The sequence below is a fragment of the Bos indicus x Bos taurus genome, chromosome 2, assembly GCF_003369695.1.
Source record: "Bos indicus x Bos taurus breed Angus x Brahman F1 hybrid chromosome 2, Bos_hybrid_MaternalHap_v2.0, whole genome shotgun sequence".
NCBI classification, from domain to species: domain Eukaryota; kingdom Metazoa; phylum Chordata; class Mammalia; order Artiodactyla; family Bovidae; genus Bos; species Bos indicus x Bos taurus.
This window is the reverse complement of record NC_040077.1, coordinates 104338911-104360048: the sequence shown is the minus strand read 5'-3', so window position 1 is coordinate 104360048 and position 21138 is coordinate 104338911. Positions and strand designations below refer to the sequence as shown.

Genomic DNA, 21138 nt, shown 5'->3' with positions numbered 1-21138 from the left:
GACAAAAGAAAACAACATTTTTCAAGAATTTATCCTATCAAAAAGAACACAGTATTTTAGCACCATGCTGAAGGCAGTCTTTATCTATTCAATTTCTCTCTCTTAAAGACAGACTTAAATTTCCCAAGACACCAAGGAAGCACAGAGCAATTCTCAAGCACTGTGCTGAGAAGGGCTCAAGGGCTCTTCTCCACTGGATTCTTGAAGAATTACAGTGCAATTTAGGGTTTTTTTTTCACAATCTGAAAAATAGCTTGAAGACTCTGGGGTGAAGAAGCAGTGACAACAATCACACAACAGGTGGGATTCAGAGCAACCGCCACCAACCCTTTGCACTTTTCCAGCACCAAGCCCAGGAGGCAGGTTGTGGCTTCCCTTTTCAGGGAAGAAAATACCAACAAATCCCAAAGAATTTAAGGGACCTGCATAGCCACGGGGAGTTATAAACATCCAATATTCCTGATTTCCATGGCTCAGCCTAGTCAATTTCACATCATCCCCTATTAATTCAGAAATCAAACATGCAGGTTACACCTGAAATCATAAAGTGCCACTCACCTAACCGTGCACATTGGCCTAAAGTTTAAAATCCTTTCAAACCTTGCTGCACTAAGTTCAAGATTCCCATACTTTTTTTTTGGCTATTCTGCACAATTGACAGTTGCCTCCTGACCGCTTAAAATGACTTTCGTCCTCAATTCAAATCCCCACTGACTGCTTGTCAGTTGTCTACACTGGCTGTTCTCCATCTGGTTCGAGAGGTGAACTGGTGTAGGGAAGGCTGTTCTCTGGAAACTCCCATGAAATACTGATAGACTCTCTTCCACCACACATACAAGGAACTGAAACACTTCATAAAGCATTCTATAAACATTCATACCTTTGCATTTAAAAATAACATGCATCTGAATTTTTTCCATTAATAGTATATATATGCTATACATGTTCATTGGTTTTCCTGTTTGGTAGATTTCACTGATGGGCAAAAGTTAGCAGACTTGTTAATCGCTTAAGAAAGGTTTAAGAAAAAGCTTAAAATTGAGAAAAAATTTCCATTCATTGAGTTTTTATCTCAATGAATGGAAAAGGCCACTGACACTGATTCTAGCAACAGAACACCTTAGTTCTTCTGGTAGTTCCGCGGAAATATAATTTGAGAACCACTGGTCTGTATGTCCACAGTGATGTTATGGAACCTTATTTGAAAATTCCACAGCAAAGAGATTATGCCTGCTCATTTCCTCCAGGCCACCCAGATTATTGTGTATAATATAGCATAAATTAAACACAGCTGGATAAGGTATTAATATCAGTGCAAAATCCTACACGGTTTCTTAAAAGCTACTAGCCAGTTTTGCTCATCACATGGGAAGATAACATTAAAAAAAAAGAATCACACATTCTGTCTCTTGTCATTTTATTTATTTTTTACTCTTCCAGGAGGCTGGTATCTCATTTAGATCTAAGTTTCTGTATACAGGGTAATACCAAGCCCAGATAATGCTTTATGATAATGTCAAAAAATGTCAATGACTGCTATTTTCTTGGGAATGAAAATTGCAAGGTTTTTATGCCATGAGGACAAAAACGGAGCTGGTACAGATTACTTTATAGCACTTAGCACAGTGTGACACCAAAGGCAGATAGGAAATGAAAGTGTTTTGAAAAGATAAAGCCACCGTAGTGGAGAGAGCCCTAAAATACAGAGCTAACAGCCTTGCGTACAGCATCAGCTCTGCCATGGAGTAGGTGTGAGACCTTGGTCGAATCCCAATCTCTGTGAACTTCAGTTTCCCTTTCAATAAAATGGAGGTGCCAACTTCCTGCCAACCACAAATGACTGTAATAAGGACTGAAGGGTAAGAAGGTTTGAAAACTCTGTTATATAAATGTTAACTTGTTACTTTGACTAAAGCAAGTGACATGGGATGGTTCGAGGGTTAACATGTACACCAAATACCCTTAGGACTAATTTCTAACAACTGTGACTACACAGAGGTACCCTCAAAATACACTGAATGCAAATTCCAACTTTCTTAGAGGCATTCAGAATATGTATCACCATCCTGTCGTTCCCCTGGGGTTTATTTTTATGACTGTCCATCAACAGTGATCTACCCAAGGAGAAAGCTGAAAACTCATGAGAGATTTGGGAAGCAGACTAGATAGGCTGAGAAATGAAGCAGGCTCACCATCCTGGCCTTGGGAGGTAGGGAAAGGTTGCAGAAAGACAACAGCAGGGGACTCTGGTCACCCCCAGGGTGCCCCTCCTGGGAAGGAACGGCAGTGCCCACGTGGACTTCCAAATCCCCATCTGCTGCCCCGACTCACAGTTTTGTCCTTGGTGGTCATCTCCTTGGCGGCGGCATCCAGGGCGGCTCTGGTCCTGGCGTTGATCTGGCCTGGGGCGACCACCACCATCTTGCGCTGCTTGGCTGGGAGCTGGGAGAGGACATCACCCTTGAGGCGTCGCAGCATGACCGCCTCCTCTAGCAGGAGCTTCAGCTCCCCCAGGTTGGAGGAGCCCGAGTAGTCCCATCCCCAGGGCTGCTGTGGAGGCAGAACCAAGACACAGCCTGTGAAACTCCTCAGGACCTGGGGACAGGGCAGTGACCCCCAGGGACAACTTCCTCACAAGGCTCTCTTCCCCTGGCCTTGTTCAAAGAACTTCAATTGGCTTTGAGGGATAAATCAAACCTCCAGGAAATCAAATGAAAAATAGGAAGGGAACAGGAAGAAACAAAGTTGGAAATGAGGTGAACCAAAAATGTGTATCATGGCATCCCACAATTTGGTTTTAAGCTTTCTAGCAGCAAAGGGAAGATGTCAAGTGGTTTGGTGCCCGTTACATTCAAGAACAAGCGAGAGGGACTCCCCTGGTGGTCCAGTGGCTAAGACTCCTTGCATCCAAAGCTAAAGGCCTGGGTTTGATCCCTGGTTAGGAAACTAGATGCTGCAGCTAAGACCTGACTTAACCAAATAAATAAATATTAAAAAAAAAAAAGAACAAACGAGATATTCAGCTTGTCAGGCTCTTCCTATGCATCAAATGAGCTTGAAAGACTCTTCCTCAGGGCTTCTCCCAGAGTCCACTGCCCAAGGTAATAGACGATGCTGTGATATCTTTATTTGATGGGGTTAGCAGGGATTTATTTACAAAGCTGTTCTTCCCCAGTGTGGGTTTCACCAAGCACGACCTGGTGGATGCCATCACAGTGGCCACAGTGGTGGGGGCAGAAGGGGAGAACCAGACCACAGGTGCAGCCACATCTGGTTGAAACCAGAGGTGGGTTTTAGAGCACCCAGGCCGTCCTTCATAAAAATGGTTCCTTCATCCAGCAGCTCACAGGCAGCGGCGAGTGAGATGCCTACTTGCTGCCATACAGCTGGAGGGGACGTTACCAATTAAAAACCCTGCCCTTTGCTAACAATCTTACCAGAAATAGGACTGACTTCTACGGTCTTGTAGAAAATGAGGGAGCCGGGGTGCCTGCTGCCTTAGGGTTTCAGCTGCTCATTTTCCCTCATGCCTCACCCCACCCTGTACTGTGAACCGCCGTGGGCAGGGGCTAGGCTTGCTCATTTTCAAGGGCCAGTGGACCTAGAATAACGGTGGAGATGTGGCAGGTGTGCTTTGCTAAACTAGAGACAGGAAGAGACAGCCAAAGGTAGAGAAATAAAATGATCAAAAACTGCTTCTTTCTTTTTAAAAAAAAATGCTCTGAAATCAACTGGAAGTTCTCAGCAAATGCATTCACACCATGGGGTGGAAAATGAGCTCAGTATGGGGCATTCTCTTCAGTGGCTTCTTTTATTGCAAGAATCTGGCCACAATTAAAAAAAAAAGTAGATCTGGCCTACTGGCTACATTATATAAAAATCATGCCAGGAACAAATGGATATCATAATTAATTTAGGTATCATGCTCCAACATTCTAATATTATCAGCTCTTAATCTTGCAGGTTAAAACCTGATAATACCAAAGGTTTTAATATATGGAAAAACTACACTTCAGCAAGCTTTTACTGAAAACTTATCAGGCAGCAGGCATTGGGCTAAGTGGAAGGAAGAATACATTGGTCTAAGTGGAAGGAAGGATACAAAGATGGGGAAGGTACTAACTTTGTTTTCTCGGGTGCTGGGGCAGCAAGGAGGAGGCAAAGGGTGAATTTGAGGATGTGAAGGACTGCAAAGATGGTGGCCAGGAACACAGGGAGGGATGCTGTGGTGGTAAAGGCAATGAGCTCTGCTTCTAGCTCTTACCACCCCTGGCTCAACAAGACACCATCAGGAACCAGACTGTAGAGGAGGAGAAAATCCTTTGCAGAAAGTGGATCACTTGCAAAGAGGACAGAGGTATAAATCACACGTGGGAGCTTTGAATGATCAAGACAACCGTGTCCAATCTAATTTGGACTGATCCACAGGGAAACTTAGTTAAAGAAGTGTACAGCTTTAAATACGTTCAAGGACAGAAATTTCTTGCCTCAGTGACCAGCTAAAAATGGTGTGCAATTAAATTTGCCAGGCTCCACAAGTTACACGATAAGTACTTTGAATATAAGTGGATATTTTTAAAGTACTTGGAAAGCTTTTTTCTTTTCAGGAAGTATTTTAAAATAAGGCAGATGATCTTTTTTATGTCATGAACTTGTACAGCAAGGCTCTTCTCTCTCAGGTGGTGTGGGGGGCAGCCACTTCTCCAAAGTGTCAGGGCCAGCCATGCAAACAGCAGCTTGGCATATTTGTGATTTGGTCACCAAACAGCAATCCTTGAGGTCTGAAGTAACAAGGCTTTTGAGTTGAGCTAGAGCCTCTGTGACAGGGGCACCACCCGCAAGAAAGAAGCCGGCATGAGAATGAGTAATTAACTAAGGGGGAAGTCTGAGGGCTTCCTTGGTGGCTCAGACAGTAAAGGGGGAAGTTTGGCATCTAACTGTTTTTTTCACTCTTTTATTTCCCACAACATTAATTTTTTTCTTCAATTTAAAAAAAAAATTGAGGTTTTAGAAATCATGATAGCATTTGTGTCTATAAGGTTTGCTCTGCCCTTTTTGGAGAAGAGAGGCTATGTGGACTGCGGCTCTGTGAACTGCAGCTCCAGGGGCAGCCGCTCCTCTGGCTCTGTATTCACAGACAAATAATCGGTAGGTCAGAGGCTTCTGGCCTGCGGACCAGACACAGTTCACCATCATGAGTCAACATCTACGAGCCAAGGCGCACTGCTGCAAGCCCACCAGGGCAGCCTGAGACCACGCCCCCCACTCCACCTGTTCAAAGGCATCCTCTGTCTTCCATGCACCAAGCAGGGGGGCCCTTGGCTTCATCTAAGCTCACCTCAGTGTCCTCCAGTCGGGCAAGAGCTGCAGGCTCTCGGAGCTCCAGGCACCTGCGCACCGCCCACTGGTCGCTTTACCAGAAAATACTATCGAGCATTAGAACTAGGAGGGGCTGCTCTTGTCTTACCATAGAGGACACTCCAAGGTCAGAGTGAGAGGTGAAGCGGAGCTAAAATCTGAATCCAGCTCCATGGCCGGTCCCTTCTGACCACGCCATGGCGGAAAAGAAGGAACAAGAAGGAAAGTGTGACTGTTGTATTTAAAATGGATAACCAACAAAAACCTGTTGCATAGCACATGGAACCCTGCTCAGTGTTATGTGGCAGCCTGGATGGGAGGCGGGGTTTTGGGGAGAATGGATACATGCATATGTGTGACTGAGTCCCTTCACTGTCCACCTGAAACTATCATGACATTGTTAATTGGCTAGACCCCAATACAAACTGTTTTTTTGGTGTTAAAAAAATTATAAAATAAAAAAGGAAAGTGTGACAATCAGGGTGAAGGGTGGGTGGGGAAGAGAGGGAACGGAGAATAAATACCCGCTTGGCGCCACAGTAGCGAAGTCCAAAGGCATGGAACTGAGGGAAGAAGGTCGGCCTGACGGCGAGGATCTGCGTGTAGAGCTCCGCCGGCCGGGACATTGCTGGTGTGCCTGACAGTAAGATCACCCTCTTGGCAACCTAGAACACAAAGAGCCAAAGACGCTGAGGCACACACAGGACATACAGGGCACGCGCCCAGCACCCTCTCACTAGGAGCTGGAGCCGATGGCCCCGGAACAGTATATTCCATGGAATCCCGCAGGAAGGAAGACCTTTGCTTCCTGACATTCTGACCGTTGGTGCTTCCCAAGTTCACTCGTCTTAGACCCAAGGATCTAGATTCCAAACTCACTAAGACTGGCGTCACGCCAGGGCTCTGTGTGGCATCAGCCTGGGAACTCTAGGCGAAGGTACCACCATCAGAGAGAAGGAGCACGTGTGCTCCAAGAACGTCATGGTTGGACCCCTTAAGAGGCTGGGCGTCATCTTCCACGCTGCCTTGGCCGAGCCCTCGGTCCACGTCTATTTAAGCACTTAGCCCCTTGCACTGAGTTCTATCTTGCCTGACTCCCTCAACTAGACGGCAAGCTTCTTGAGATCAAGGACTGAGCTGGGTTCACCTTGATTTTCTGCAGCACAGTGGCTAGCACAAAGTAAGCACTCAGTGGGTATCCACTGTATGCTGAAAAACATTCACAAGGAGGCTAACCAGTGTCCTAGGGACGGCAGAGTAAACATGAGGAATCCAGCACTGGAAGAGGAAACATGGGAGACTGCAGCAGCTCTGAACTTTTTCCAGGATGGATTTCTGACATCCAAGCAGAACCTGTGATCAGACAGTGGTGCCTAGGACCAGCCCTTTCTCACTCCCAGGAGGAAAAATCCGCGATGGCCTGTGTGTTAAGCCTCTATTTGATTTTCTTTAGAGGAAAAATAGAAAAAACAACAAAAAAAAGTGTCACTAACCCAGCTGCACAATGCTTTGAGCCTGGATATCCCTGGCTCAAGTTCGTTTTGCAGTCAATAAGGACTTTAAAAGGTGGGACCTGGATCCATCTTCCCTAAATGCAGTCCAGGCCTGCAGCAGGCTGCTCAGCCAAAGGCAGGATGGGTCTAAACAGTTGGTCGATTCCAATGACAGGCTTCAGATTCCTCATTACCCTGACATCCACCTGACCCAAGGAGATCAGACCCCAAATCCTACTTCTTACTCAGATGAGAAAGAGGGTGAGGGAAAAAAAAAAAAAGGAGACACTCCCCACCGGATTAGAACGCAGAATGGTCAAAAATCACTGGAGGTAAAATCCATTTCAGCTCTGGGAAGGGACCCTACAGTGGGGCTCAGTTGTCTAGAAACAGCTTGCTAACCACTGTAACCTTGAGTTAATGACGGCAGCATAAGGCAATTGCATGCAGTCAATCACCCAGGGGAGGAAATTAGGTTTTCAGATGGATACACGGCCTCATAAAAATAAATAAATAAAGGTACAACAGAGGGAAGAAAGATGATTCTTTATAAATATACAATATATACCTTTCTCAAGATGCACTTCTGCCCTCTGAGCAACCACCGATACCTAATTCCATTATGACAGGAGAGCTATGAATTTCTCCAGCTATAATTTTCCACAGTTCAATTACCCAGGCCTTCTAATTTCCTGCAAGGTTTGATGTAGATTCATTAAAATAACAAGGAGCTTCTTGAATGACGCCTGTGGCATAGCTTGCCTTGGCTCAAGACTATTTCAGTGAGATGGGAGAAATGAAAAGTCTTATCAGTAAGAGCAAATCAGCTCATCATCCCGAACCTATTCCCCACATCACTGGCATCACCGCTGCTATAGCCTGGGGATGGAGTCTGGGTAGCAGCTCACAGATTAGCTGATGGAAATTAACTCCAGGGTTCTCTGCCAGGGAGTAACAGGCCAGAGTTACTATGCAGTCAGCCTTCCCATATACTGTCCAGACCCTATAGGGCGTGATGGGACCGATGAAAATGGATGCTTGTGGGTGTTAAAAAGCAGAGGCAGCATTATGGAAAACGAAAAAGGCCAGCTTTGAAAAGAAGCCAACAGGGCGTCTCGTCTACTATGGAATGATTTAAACCGCTCAGCCCCAACACGGTCACTGTCATCGCCGTCACACGTAAGGCCGTTAATCACGCCCGGCTGCTCAAGGTGTGGATGTCACCCTCCACCTCCGGAACGTCCCGTTTAGGAAAGCAGAAATGCATACAGCTACACCAATCCACACTGAACTGAATGCCTTGAGTTAACTCTTACTGAACCCAAGAAACCCACAGTGGAATAACGCAAAAAAAAAAAAAAAAAAGATTTCTCTTTAGTGTCAAGAGAAGTTAGATGATTCTTACAAGCAGGGGATTCCTTCTGCAGATGGCCTGACCACCCTGGGGGAGAGAGCAGGCCCTCCAGCTGACACCACTCCCTCTCTGACCTGAAGAGGCAAAGAGCCATCTCTTCAGAACGCAGAGAGGCTGAGTTTCCTACTCCCTGCTTTTATATCACAATGAAAAGATGGCCACAGGGCTTTCCTGGTGGCTCAGACAGTAAAGAATCTGCCCACAGTACAGGAGACCCGGGTTCGATCCGAGTCAGACAGATCCCCTGGAGAAGGAAATGGCTACCCATGCCAGTATTCTTAAGCGGAGAATTCCATGGACAGAGGGACCTGGCAAGCTATGGTCCATAGGGTCACAAAGAGTGGACACAAATGAGAGACTAACACACTTCACTTGCTCTGAAAGAGTGTTTTTATAGGGTTTCCCAGGTGGCACTAGTGGTAAAGAATGTGACTGCCAATGCAGGAGACATTAAGAGACTCGGGTTTGATCCCTGGGTCAGAAATATCCCCTGGAGGGCATGGCAACCCACTCCAGTATTCTTGCCTGGAGAATCTCATGGACAGAGGAGCCTGGTGGACTACAGTCCATGGGGTCGCAGAGAGTCAGACACGACTGAAGCAACTTAGCATGTATGTAGTACTGCATATAACACCCAGAGCTTGGCTACAAATCCACCAAAAGGGAACGAATGATACACTTTACGACAGATTTATGCAGCAGAAAACTACTTGTGAGAATGAGATCCTGTCATCAGTAATGAAATGGAATGATTACCAAGACACATCATCAAGAGGAAAAAGAAAGGTAAAAAACAGTGGTAGAATACTCTAGGGAGGGAGATAGGAAACACACATCATGTCCTGATGTGGGCACAGACCAATGTTTAGAACTAAACCAAGGGACTGGGGATTCAAGGTGAGCACAAGTTATTTTTCAGTGTACACTCCTTTGTACTATTTGCATATGCCATCTGGTGAAACAGCTTTAATGAAAAAGGAAAAGAAAAAGCTCATACACCGTAGATCACTAGTCTCATCTGGTCTAGCCAATCAACAGAGATGAAAGGACTCTACTCACACAGAAAGAGAAACACCTGTTTATTAGGAAGGATGGTGGGATTCTTTCTCTACAGAAATAATCTAACTGGTTTAACAATAAAAAGCACTATAAATAAAACACCACTAAAGAAAACTCAAACACACACCTCACAGCTCAACAGGGAAAAGTCTGACACCCTTCAGGGCTGAGGTCACGAGGAGGAAAAAGACCGTGTGATGATTTGGGCTAAACGAGAGTGAAGATGGTGATGCATGGCCAGACTGAATTTCAGAGGCAGCTGTCAGAAGGTAAAATCACTACCCAGAAATTCCGAATGTAGGAATTTGTCCTAAGAGGACAAGGTATACAAGCTATGAATATACAGATGGTGTTCACTTGCAGAATTATTTATAACAGCTAAACAGTGTCCCACGCTAAGGGTTAAGTTATGGGATGCAACCATACCACATATAAGCCATTAAAAACGATCTTGTCCTACAACTGACATGTCAGAAAAATAACCAAACTGTTAACAGAAGTTTTCTGTGTTGGGAGGGATGAAAGGTTATTCTATTTTTCTTTTTTTTTTTTGTGGCCATGCCATGCAGCATTCAGGATTCTAGTTGCCCAACCAGGGATTGACCCCCACCCCGCCCCCGCAAATCCCCACCCTCTGACAGTGGAAGCTTGGTCTTAACCACTGGATCACCGGGGAAGTCTCAAGATGATTTTAGTTTCAGTTTTGTCCCATATAGCTTTCTGTCTTGCTTGCTTTCACACAACTGAACACCATGGGTGTGACCTGTACAGTTCCACTTAAGCAGATATTTTTCAACAGCAGGTTGAAAATTCAACCACACGGATGAATCTGAGGATGTGGGGGAACCACAGATACGGAGGGCCAACTAACTATAAGCAAGTTAAAGGCGGACTAACCTCCACGTTGTTCAAGGGTCAACAGGAAATGAAAACAGAACCACTTTGTTTAGCAGCCCGGGAAAACAGTGCCATAGGGAAAGAAAGATGCCACCTTTCCCAGGGTACAATGACACCAATTTCCTACAGCACATCCTCTGCACGCAGCTGCTGTTTCCATCCACGGAACCCAGATGCTCTGGCCTAGCTGTCTCAGACAGTGGGATGTAACCTAATTACCTCATCACGAACATCTGCTGAAAATCTTGACATACTAATTAACAGAATGTAGTTCTAAGAGATCCACGAGTGGAGTGAGGGGAATAGTCAAGTGGTATTAAATTAGGCCCTTATGTGGCTTTTCAAAGGCATTATTTTACTTCTTCCCAACTCTCTTCTTATTCCAAAAATACCTAGCTTGACTCGTTTCCTTAGAGCATCTAGATCAATGGTTCTCAAGGGAAATGGGGAAGTGTAATTCCCCTCCTCCTGCACCCGGGCTTCCCTGGTGGCTCAGCTGGTAAAGAATCTGCCTGCAATGTGGGAGACCTGGGTTCGGTCCCTGGGTTGGGAAGATCCCCTGGAGAAGAGAAAGGCTACCCACTCCAGTATTCTGGCCTAGAGAATTCCTGGAAGGCTCCTCTGTCCATGGGGTCGCAGAGTCGGACACGACTGAGCAACTTTCAGGTGCCACACATGCCACCTGGGACCCTTGGCCGTATCTGGAGATAACTCCGGTTGTCACAACTGGGGGTACCAGCGGCACTTAGTGGGTACAGGCCAGGGATGCTGTTAAACATCCTATTAATACAATGCCTAGGACGGCCCTGTGGACAACAAGGAATTGCCCAGCCCAAAATGTCAACAGTGCCAAGGTCGAGGAACAGTGATCTAGATGAAAATACAGCAGAGAGATGACAGGTCTGATCAACAGAATTAACACAGGATGCCTCATCCTCCACCCCTACTCAAAGATGCCAACAGTCTAGCACCATGCAAAGTCAATGTTATGGATGACAATGGTTTTGAGACACCCATGAACAGGCTATATTCACGGGTCCTGTTTTGATACATTAATTCACCCAAGTTCTACGGTAAATCCAGAGTAATATATACTAGTTCGCAGTTAAAAATTTGTTTTAAATGTGTCACTTTGAAATATACCCAAGATATGAAAAATACTAACACTGTTTAAAAGGTCTGGCTTAGAAGCACATATTTCAGAAACCAATATTTAAGTCCGGCTTGCCTGCCAGGCGATGAGTACATTAACAAGACAGTTGCTAAGAAGCTTTCCTACTATATCTTTAATGATAGCATCTACCTACTGTGCAGTTTCTTTTGTCTACACAATCAAGGGTACAGATTTAATTTTAGTTATGGCTGTAATATTGAAACCACGGTACCAAAGTCTATTAACATTTTTCAAAAGAAAACATATTAAAACCTCCCAAAACAAGGGTCACCACTCTGGGGAAAACATTTCATTTATGTGTGTGCAGAAAGGGCTCTCAACCTATAAACATTTATAGGTAACGTGAGCAGAGAATGAAGCTTTTACGTAAAGTACTTTTAAGTCTAGAGCAAATACGATCCTGCTTTGGAAGATGTATCATGTTACCAGTTACTCTGAATGCAAAGCAAACTTGAAATGAGTAGATACTTGAGTGTGTTTTGTGGGCAGTCAGAAAAAATGTTCAAGTGCTAGTAAGTTTCACCAACATTTAGCATATTAGTTTTCTCCAGCTTAGTACAATAAAGCTTAAGGCAATAAAAGCTGCATTTTTAAAATGATACTGCAACCCAAAGACCGCTTTACTAGAACCCAAGATAAAACAGGCACTTTTGTTTGCTCAGTTCATACAAATCAAAGGAGATTGCTCCAGAGTCATCTGTGAGATATTTTCACCTTGTTATGAGGAAAAAGACTACTTTTCCAATTGTACAATATTTTTCTCCTAAAGGAGGAAAAAGCTCACTACAAAAAAATGGAAGGAAATGTAGGGCTTTCCCCCTGTTGGGAGTGGAGGGACTGGAACACACCAAAAAAGACACCAAAGTGTGTGACACACGCAACATGGCCCTTATACGGCAGGTCAGAATAGAATGCTTCTGCACAGATTCAAAGCTGCACTGTGCACACATACAACACACACACACCTTCTGCTTGGAAGCCAGGACTCATGCAGTCAAAGCGCTCAGCACAGGTGCAGACCCCCCCAGAAAAGCGTGTGGACAGCTGACCTTTCTGTTAACAAATCAGCCTTAGGATGGCCCCAGAAAATGGTATCATCTTATTAATATTATTATTACAGATTAATATTAATTATTATAAAGCAGGTCTCAGCTTTGTGGCTGATACCCACAATACCCAGTTGATACTCACACTTAGTTCTGAGTCTGAATAACTGGTTGCCCTTGGTTCCCAGCACCCCAAGAGCTCTGCCCCACAAACCACTGAGCAGACAGGCAGGTCCTCCTCAATAGTTTAAGACGAGACACTGCTGGAGGCTGTAGCTCTGCCTTGTCCAGGTGGCCCCCAAGGAGGGTCCGGAGTGAATCCTGACCCGACCCGTGACCTTCAACAGGTCTTCATGTATGACAGACAACTACACTGACCACTAGCTCCTCAGCAGCACGTTAGGAAGAAGAGTGAATCTGGGACCGAAGTCCCAAGTAGAGACGCCCTGAGTCAATGATAAGTCATGCCCATGGCCTGCAGCCCCAGACTTGCAGCCCCTGTTCCCCTTGGACCCCTGTCCAGCCAAACAAAACACAGGGCATCTCAGCACCCCGTGGGCTCAGGCGCCAAGTCTGCCCTTGGCAGCACTCACCTTGAGGAGGGGCATAGCTGCGCGACAGCGGGCAGTCTTAATGTTTTTGAGGAAGTGGGATTCATCCTGTAAAGAAACAGTCACATAAGTAGACACGGCCAAACCCTGCATGGACAGAGAGAGAGCCCACGTCAAGCTTGACCCTGGCACATCATCGCCCTTCTTGTTCAGGGAGACGGCTGTGGGCGTGGCTAATGACCAGGCTCTGGCATCTTCTCCGCAATGTTGTAGGCAAGCCGCTTCATCTCTCAGGGACAGTTTTCCACCTGCAAAGTGGGGCTGGCGATGCCCCTGCCCTGCCCTGCCCACCTCACTGGCTGCACTGAACAAATCTCTTTGCTGGTTTCTAAGACACACCTCCCACTAACCAGTGTGCTGAGGACCTGGCTGTGCCCCGTGCTAGCGCCTGGTGCTGCTGTCCAGCGTGTGCAGTCTCCTTCCCCTCCCTGAGTACCTCCTTGGCTCCCACGTCTCTGAAGGCACTGGGATGGATTGTGACGATCTGCGTGTGCTTCTGTCTGTCCTGCTGGGCTATGGCTCCCTGGAGGCCAGAGGCTGACCTCCTCCCTCCCTACCCGCAGCAGTGCATGGCCCTGCGCAGGGATGACCCTCTAGTTGGCTGAGCAAATGGATGAAGGTGGCTCCCTTGCAGTCAACCTGCTGCTGGGAAACCTGAGGCAGAGCCTCCACTGCAGCCTTATGGCTCAGAGGCTCACCAAGAGCTTTCTAAGAGCCCTTCCCTTTCGCTCTCTCTAGATGAGATGTGCGCTTGACAACACAAGCAGCAAGGTCTGGGGAGCCACTCTCGACAGAGAATCCTATTTTTAGAGGAGGGAAATACCACTGGCAGTTTTCCAGTCACATGTTCGCATAAAGACCCTTTCATGTCACCTGGAGGCATTGGGGTCGCCTGTTCTGCCAAGAGGAGAAGTGAGGATACACTTACATTGGAATTCATCCATCGCACGCTCCACCACGGACCGTCTGTTACCTGGACTTGGGCTAGGAGCTGACCGGATGTGGGCGGGGATGGGAGAGACTCACACCTTTTCAGGGTTATATCTGTGAGTCTTGTGGACACAGAGTGCTGGAGAGGAGGCCAGCCTCTCCAGACTTTCCTTCTGGAGCGTGAGAGGAGTTAGAAGAGGGCAAGTGGCAACTACAAGACATACCGTCACATCTGGGAGCAAGACTCTGAAAGCTTCTCTAAAAAAGGGTAATGAGTGCTTTTGTGTGTATGTGTTTGTGGTGGGAGGGAACATCTTTACATCGGCTGAAAGAAAATCTATTAGCTGTTTGAACTGCACGCCTGGGTCATGCCGACAAAGAGGGCAGCAGATGAAGGCGCAGGCCCGTGCTGTCCAGGCTGTAGTTCCTGGAGTTCTGGGCTGTCTGGGGTCCTCGGGCTCCATCGTGACCCCCCGTGGGGAGAGGAGGCGGGCTGGAAACCCCCAGCACAGACCCAGCAGATCACCATTTTCCAAAAAGCCCCCAGAAGATCCTAATATATAGCCAGGACTGAGAATTGATATTTGAGAGAAATGAAATACCAGTTCCTCACAAAATGAAGCCAGTGATTTCTCTTCTAGAAACCTAGGGAGGCTCCATGAAGTTACAGATGTGGACATTCGTGGAGCTTTCAGGGAGCCTTTACCCAGGGAGGAAGTACTGAAAGACTTTGTCGAGTCACTTACAATGATGACAACTTTAAATGGGGGTTTTAGCTGCTTTTCTAACTTGCTCAGAAGATCAAAACTGACAATGTTGACCAAGCCATCTGTCAGGCGGTCCTTCCCGGTTACCACGACGTTGATGTCTACTGGGTTCAGAGACGGCAGCCACCGACAGAAGGCCTGGGTGTGACAGGAGAGAACAAAACCCAAGTGAGGCTCTGGCCCGGCAGCCGCCAGCTGGGACCCCCGCCAAGCCATCACTGACTCTCTCCAGGTGGACCAAGGTTAGCGCCCCCTGCAGGTACACTCGGTCTGCCCCCTCCCCACCCTCCTGCATTTATTTGTCTTACCCCTGTCCCTATGAACGGCCATAGCCTGAAGAAGCCGACAGCTGCCCCCGAGTAGCATGAAGCTGGGGAAAGCTACGGACAATGAACCACGTCTTCCTTCCTCACCGCGTCTGCTTATGGAGAGTTTTATTCATTTCACAGGACCACTCTGATCCCTGGGTTTATGCTAGACAAGCTCATGGCTGAGAGACAACACAACAGTCGTGCCAGGTTCTTCAGCCAAAAAGTTGCCCAGCAGACAGAGCACCTCCTACCCACACCACCTGCTACTGGGTGTAAAATCCCGAGCCCCCAGTTAGGAGGTGTGACCTCAAGGTCCCGGAACCGCCCCTCACTAGCAGTAAGCGTGGTGCTTAGCCTCTTTGAGGGGCAGTTTTCTCATCTGTGAGTGGGGTTAACATCTCGTGTCTATTGCACATGGCTACTTAAGGATTAAGGGAAATAAAGGGAGTAAAACTATTCTGAAACCTAAGTGAAAGGTGTTGTCAGCAGGGACACCAGAGGCACTCAGGAAGCATCTGTAACAGACGCAGGTGAGTTGGAGCTTGGAGTGTTCCTGAAGGCCAGGGGCCTGACCTCAGGAGGCCATCTCATCTCCCTTCTCGCCCTCAGCTGACACAAAGCCTCGGAGCTTCCCTGGGTCCTGCCCCCGAACAGTCATGTGGTGACTCTGCCTCTGAGGAAAACCGTCCTTGTTAACGTGATGACGCCAGGAGAACTGACCTGCTCCCAGGTGAAGCGCACAGATGACGGCACCACCACCAGGAGGGGCCACTCCTTCCGGTAATAGGCCGCTATGCAGATGGCTTGGATGGTCTTCCCCAGGCCCATGTCATCGGCAAGCAGCAGGCGGCCTCTTTGTGCTATAGCGAAACTGAAGTGGACAAGGTCAGGATACAGCACAGCACACCTCCCAGGGTGGCGGTTAAACTGCCGTCGCATATCACAGGAAGCCACACCGCTGCTTGGGTGGGGGCTACCTGTTCATGAGAGACCTCTCCCCCGAGAAGGAAGACAGGGGCCACAGGGGGCAGGGTGGTAATAATCTAGAGAAGACTACAAACAGGGACAACGTGCTGTGCTTAGTTGCTCAGCTGTGTCTGACTCTTTGCGACCCCATGGACTGTAGCCCGCCGGGCTCCGCTGTCCATGGGGATTCTCCAGGCAAGAATACTGGAGTGGGTTGCCATGCCCTCCTCCAGGGGATCTTCCCGACCCAGGGATTGAATTCAGGTCTTCCACATTGCAGGCCGATTCTTTACCATCTGAGCCACAAGGGAAGCCCATGAATACTGGAGTGGGTAGCCTATCCCTTCTCCAGTGGATCTTCCCGACCCAGGAATTGAACAGCAGTCTCCTGCATTGCAGGTGGATTCTTTACCAGCTGAGCTACCAGGGAAATGTGTAGTCAAAGGGTAGGGAGAAGCTCCAAGACCTTTAGGTCATGGAAGCGAAGTAGGCAGAGTTTCCAATAAGATGAGTTGCTCTCTGCCTGGTGCAGGTGAGGCCCACGGGATGGAAGGGAAGAGAGTGGGAAAGCCTCTTTAAAGAGGGACTGGGAGGGCTGTGCTTGTCACGGGAGGGATGTTGGGAAGGGAAGGGAAGAAAGGAAAGACGGTGGGATCAAAATATGGTTTTTCTCAAGGTCAGAGAGGACTCTGTATGCGTAAGCGTGGCAAAGACAGAAAACACTGGAGAAAAGAATGACGTCCAGAGGGAAGGATGGAGCAAGAGTGTTGGTCTAGGAGGGGCACTGTGGCTCATTACCTAGCAGCCTGCAACCGTGACCCTGACCCTCCAGGGCAGGAGCCACGGCTAACAGTTTGTGAATAAGGCATGGATTACTACTCCACTCCTTCGGAGCTCCACTGGCCTGGGTTAGGATTCCAAGTCCACCACCTGGGAGCTGTGTGTCTTTATCCAAGTGATCTATACCCTCCTTGTACCTCAGCTGTCACGTGGAATAACAGCCAGACCTACTCCAGAGAGTGTAGCAGGCATTCACAATGTCTAAAACATTTAAAACAGTGCTTGGTGCCATTGTAACTGCTGGGAAAGTGTCTCTCTTATAACTAGTATTCCCCAAAATGAGAAAAATAACCAAGACACAGTGACAGTAACTTGCTTGACTCACATGATGAATCAAGGAAAAGCTAAAAGGATCTCTGAAAGCCAGATACCTGGTCTCCTGCTCCAAACACCACTCCTCTTTCATCGGAATTCCTGCAAAACTGATCACTTGCTCAGGACCCTGATAATAAGCCAACTGACTAGTTCTTCTCCTTTTCTTCTTACACAGAAAAGACAGAGGACATCCCCTCTTCTGATCAGCAGTTGGCATGGCCCACAAGAATTCCAGGCTGCACAGGTCTTTCTGAATTGCCTGAAAACAGCATTTCTGCCCTTCAGAAGCCAGTGACCAACCAAGGTGGGAAAGTGAGCAGTGGGCCTGTGGGTGGCATGAACCGAGGACACGTACGTTACTTCTTACACTATTTTGAGTAGAGTTTGTGCACCCTTGCCATCCAGAGTCCTGATTAACTTCATTTCAGTCGCTCAGTCATGTCCGACTCTGCGACCCCATGGACTGCAGCACACCAGGCTTCCCTGTCTATCACCAACTCCTGGAGCTTGCTCAAACTCATGCCCATTGAGTTGGTGATGCCATCCAACCATCTCAGCCTCTGTCATCCCCTTCTCATCCTGCCCTCAATCTTTCCCAGCATCAGGGTCTTTTCCAATAAGTCAGTTCTTTGCATCAGGTGGCCAAAGTACTGGAGTTTCAGCTTTAGCATCAGTCCTTCCAATGAGTATTCAGGACTGAATATCCTTTAGGATTGATTGGTTTGATCTCTGTGCAGTCAAAGGGACTCTCAAGAGTCTTCTCCAACACCACAGTTCAAAAGCATCACTTCTTCGGTGCTCAGCTTTCTTTATGGTCCAACTCTCACATCCATACATGACTACTGGAAAAACCATAGCTTTGACTAGACGGACCTTTGTCGGTAAAGTAACGTCTCTGCTTTTTAATATGCTGTCTAGGTTAGGGATTAATTTAGGGAACTAACTTAGGGAATTCCCTGATTAACTTAGGGAATTTGAAATCAATGGTTACAATCAGGCTTTGGTGATGGCACACTTGGGCTGTTTAATTCTAATCCCTAGATGCTTTCAGAAGGTTGTGAAAGAGGAGTATTCATAAAAGAGGGAGCATCTGAACCTAGGTCATGGTGATCGATAAACCTGAACGGGAGACAGCACAAGAAGACAAAGGAAGAACCTACTTGACTCCAGCTCTCTGAAAGGGCAGCAGGCTAGACACAAGCTTGGAGTCCACCCTGGACAGGTCTGCCTCGGGGATGTCTGCCACAGGAGAGAGAGACGTCTTCTGGAGCTGAGCGGCGAAAGCCAGGGTGAGGGTCTTGGGCAGAGGATCCAGCTGAACTTGTGGAAGGCCGCGCACTCTTTCCACTAGAAAGAACAGAGGTGTAAGAACTGGAGTGTTAATGCCCAAGACTTCTGGGAGAAAAAAGAAGGGGCTTTGACACACAAAGTTCAAGGGCTGGAATTCTGCAGTGTGCCACCTTCTTCAAAAAAGTAACTGGAGAGAAAACTGGGCGCTGACAGATACATGGCAGAGCACCAGCTTTCTCCCTCTGTACTTGATGTCCGCAAACAAGAGGGTGCTCAGTAACGCAAAACTGATCTTCACTACGCTACGCAAACACTGGAAAGAACTAACATGTTTTTGTGACTGATCTTTTTTAACCTTAAGTCATTTAAAAATGACTTCCTTTCAATAAATAACGACTCATATTCTTCAAAAACTAGCCCAATTAAAGCAAGACTTAGAATGAATAAATCTTGCCTTGTTTTCATTCTCCTTATGTTTTATTTTGGTTCTGATACTTGAGAAGACGGAGAACTTTAAGCTACATGCCGTCCACAGGCAAGAAAGCACTGCGGTCCTTACAGAGAAACTGTGAGGTGTTTCCAAGAAAGAAGAGCAGCTGCGGCAGCCTGGATGGCAGGGGAGCGTGGGGGATATGGATACATGTGTATGGCTGAGTCCCTCTGCTGTCCCCTGAAACTACCACAACATTGTTAATTGGCTATATTCCAATACAAAATAAAAAGTATTAAAAATAAATAAAAGCAAAAAAAATACATAAAATTAAATTATATCACAAGCCGGGAGGTGGGGTGGGGGGAGGGAGAAAAATCAGTAGGACAGGAGCGCTATTCATAAATAATGACAAAGGGCAGCGTCCATGCAAAGGCCACCGACTGAGAACAATGCACATGGCCTTGCACTTTGGACATTTTCCGTAAGAGAAAAAGCATCTCCTCTTGGGAGAGGTGGCCTGTGGACCAAATCAGTCTACTTATTGTTCTGATAAATAAAGTTTGTGTGGAGACAGCTGTGCCCATGTGTTAGTAGACAGTCAATGGTGGCTATCGTGCCTAATGGTGCAGCTGAGTCACTGGGACAGAGAGAGCACAGCCCACAGAGTCTGAAATATGAACGGTCTGGCCCTTTACAAAAGAACTTTACCAACCCCTGCTTAGCTTAGAGTCTACACTGGGCGTGGCCATGGCTCTCTTTGAACTAAAGCTTATACTTAAGGGTCTTCACTTTCCTTCCATGCGTGTGGCTTCCACACGCCAATATAATGGATGGAGAGACTTTTCTAGTTAGAGCCATAAAACTAGCTGGGAAAAACAAACGACCTAGGAAATGAAATGAAATGGAAATGAAAGCAAAGTAATTGCATTGATTTTTCTTTTTTGAAGGAATTTAGCTTCACCTGATTTCAAAAGAAAAACAAAACAAAACCTCTTTATTCAGTAAAGAAACAGAAAAAAAACAAAACAACCCAAGTTCCAAATAAAACAGAATTCTGTAGGGTGGGGGAAGGCAGGATAACATCAGTTAAAATTTAAAGTTAGAGAAAAGATAGAGCTAGAAATCCCTGGTAGTAGAATTATCATTGAACTACCAGTCACAGCCTACTGTCCCACAGTGGCAGCTTTCAAGATATCTTCCCTTTCATCATTTCCTTCAAAAAATCTAACTAGAAGAGTGACCAGTGTCTACAGATCCTCAACTGCTCTTTACCCTTTACCTCTCAGGGGCACCCTGGGAGAGTCGTAGTAACCCACCAAGGGGCTCATTGGATTCTCCAGGAATCCAGGTGAAGGAATCAGAGAGAGAACTTGGGTCCATTTCATTTCTAACCCATGTTACTTGAAATTCTAAGGCTGCTGGGTCTCTATTCCACAGGCTCATGTGTTCTTAATTTCCCCACAAGGTATTCCAAAAGCCTTCAGCCACAACCATCAACTGCCGGTTGTAAATACTGAAGTGAATATGGAGGCTGAGCCATCTACCACCACCTTAAATTGGGTTGCATTTTCAATATATTTAAATCCATTTGTCTTTCCCTAAATATTTCTGTTGTTGTTCGGTCACTAAGTCATGTCCGACTCTTTGTGACCCCATGGACTGCAGCATACCAGGCTTCTCTATCTTTCATTATTTCCCAGAGTTTGCTCAAATTCATGTCCATTGAGTTGGTGATGCTACCTAGCCATCTCGTCCTCTGCCACCCCCTTCTCCTTTTGCCTTCAATCTTTTCCCAGCATATTTCTGGAAACCATTTGCATGAATTGCATCACCCTGATAAGAAATTAGGTAACGCTGATGGCTTTAATAAAAGATAGACTGTTCGTATTGATGCCTACATACACTGTAAGCTTCCAAATTAAATCTGAGCGTGCTGATTTCTGCACGCTTCAAAAGGCTGAGCACTCCATGTGCTTTCAGAACCCATTTTCATTTTAATCCAGTGATCTTCAGCACTCAGATACCTGATGAAAGCTAAGAAAGGGCTGATGATCCAGCGGGGGTGGGATGCAAGGCTTTGTGCACATTATGTCCTTTCAGCCACTCAAGGGGGAAAAAAGAACGCTCTACTCTGTTTCCTATCGACTGCTAGCTCCCCAAATCCTATGCTGCCGGTTCAGCCCACAGACTGTGTTTCTGAGACCGCCTGAATTCTCTGTCAGCAACTCTCTGCT

General features: G+C 46.7%; 1 protein-coding gene across 4 annotated transcripts in view; it reads right to left on the bottom strand.

The window, feature by feature from the left end:
- The window catches only part of SMARCAL1 (SWI/SNF related, matrix associated, actin dependent regulator of chromatin, subfamily a like 1), a 53822-nt gene that overhangs the window by 15993 nt on the left and 16691 nt on the right, over positions 1–21138 (bottom strand). For all 4 annotated transcript variants that reach the window (XM_027567076.1, XM_027567067.1, XM_027567086.1 and 1 more), the window contains 6 exons: positions 18342–18528; positions 15781–15931; positions 14729–14887; positions 13035–13100; positions 5883–6023; positions 2332–2550 (listed from right to left, as the gene is read on the bottom strand). In XM_027567076.1, the coding sequence (XP_027422877.1) occupies positions 2332–2550; positions 5883–6023; positions 13035–13100; positions 14729–14887; positions 15781–15931; positions 18342–18528 (923 nt within the window). The remainder of the gene's footprint in view (positions 1–2331; positions 2551–5882; positions 6024–13034; positions 13101–14728; positions 14888–15780; positions 15932–18341; positions 18529–21138) is intronic.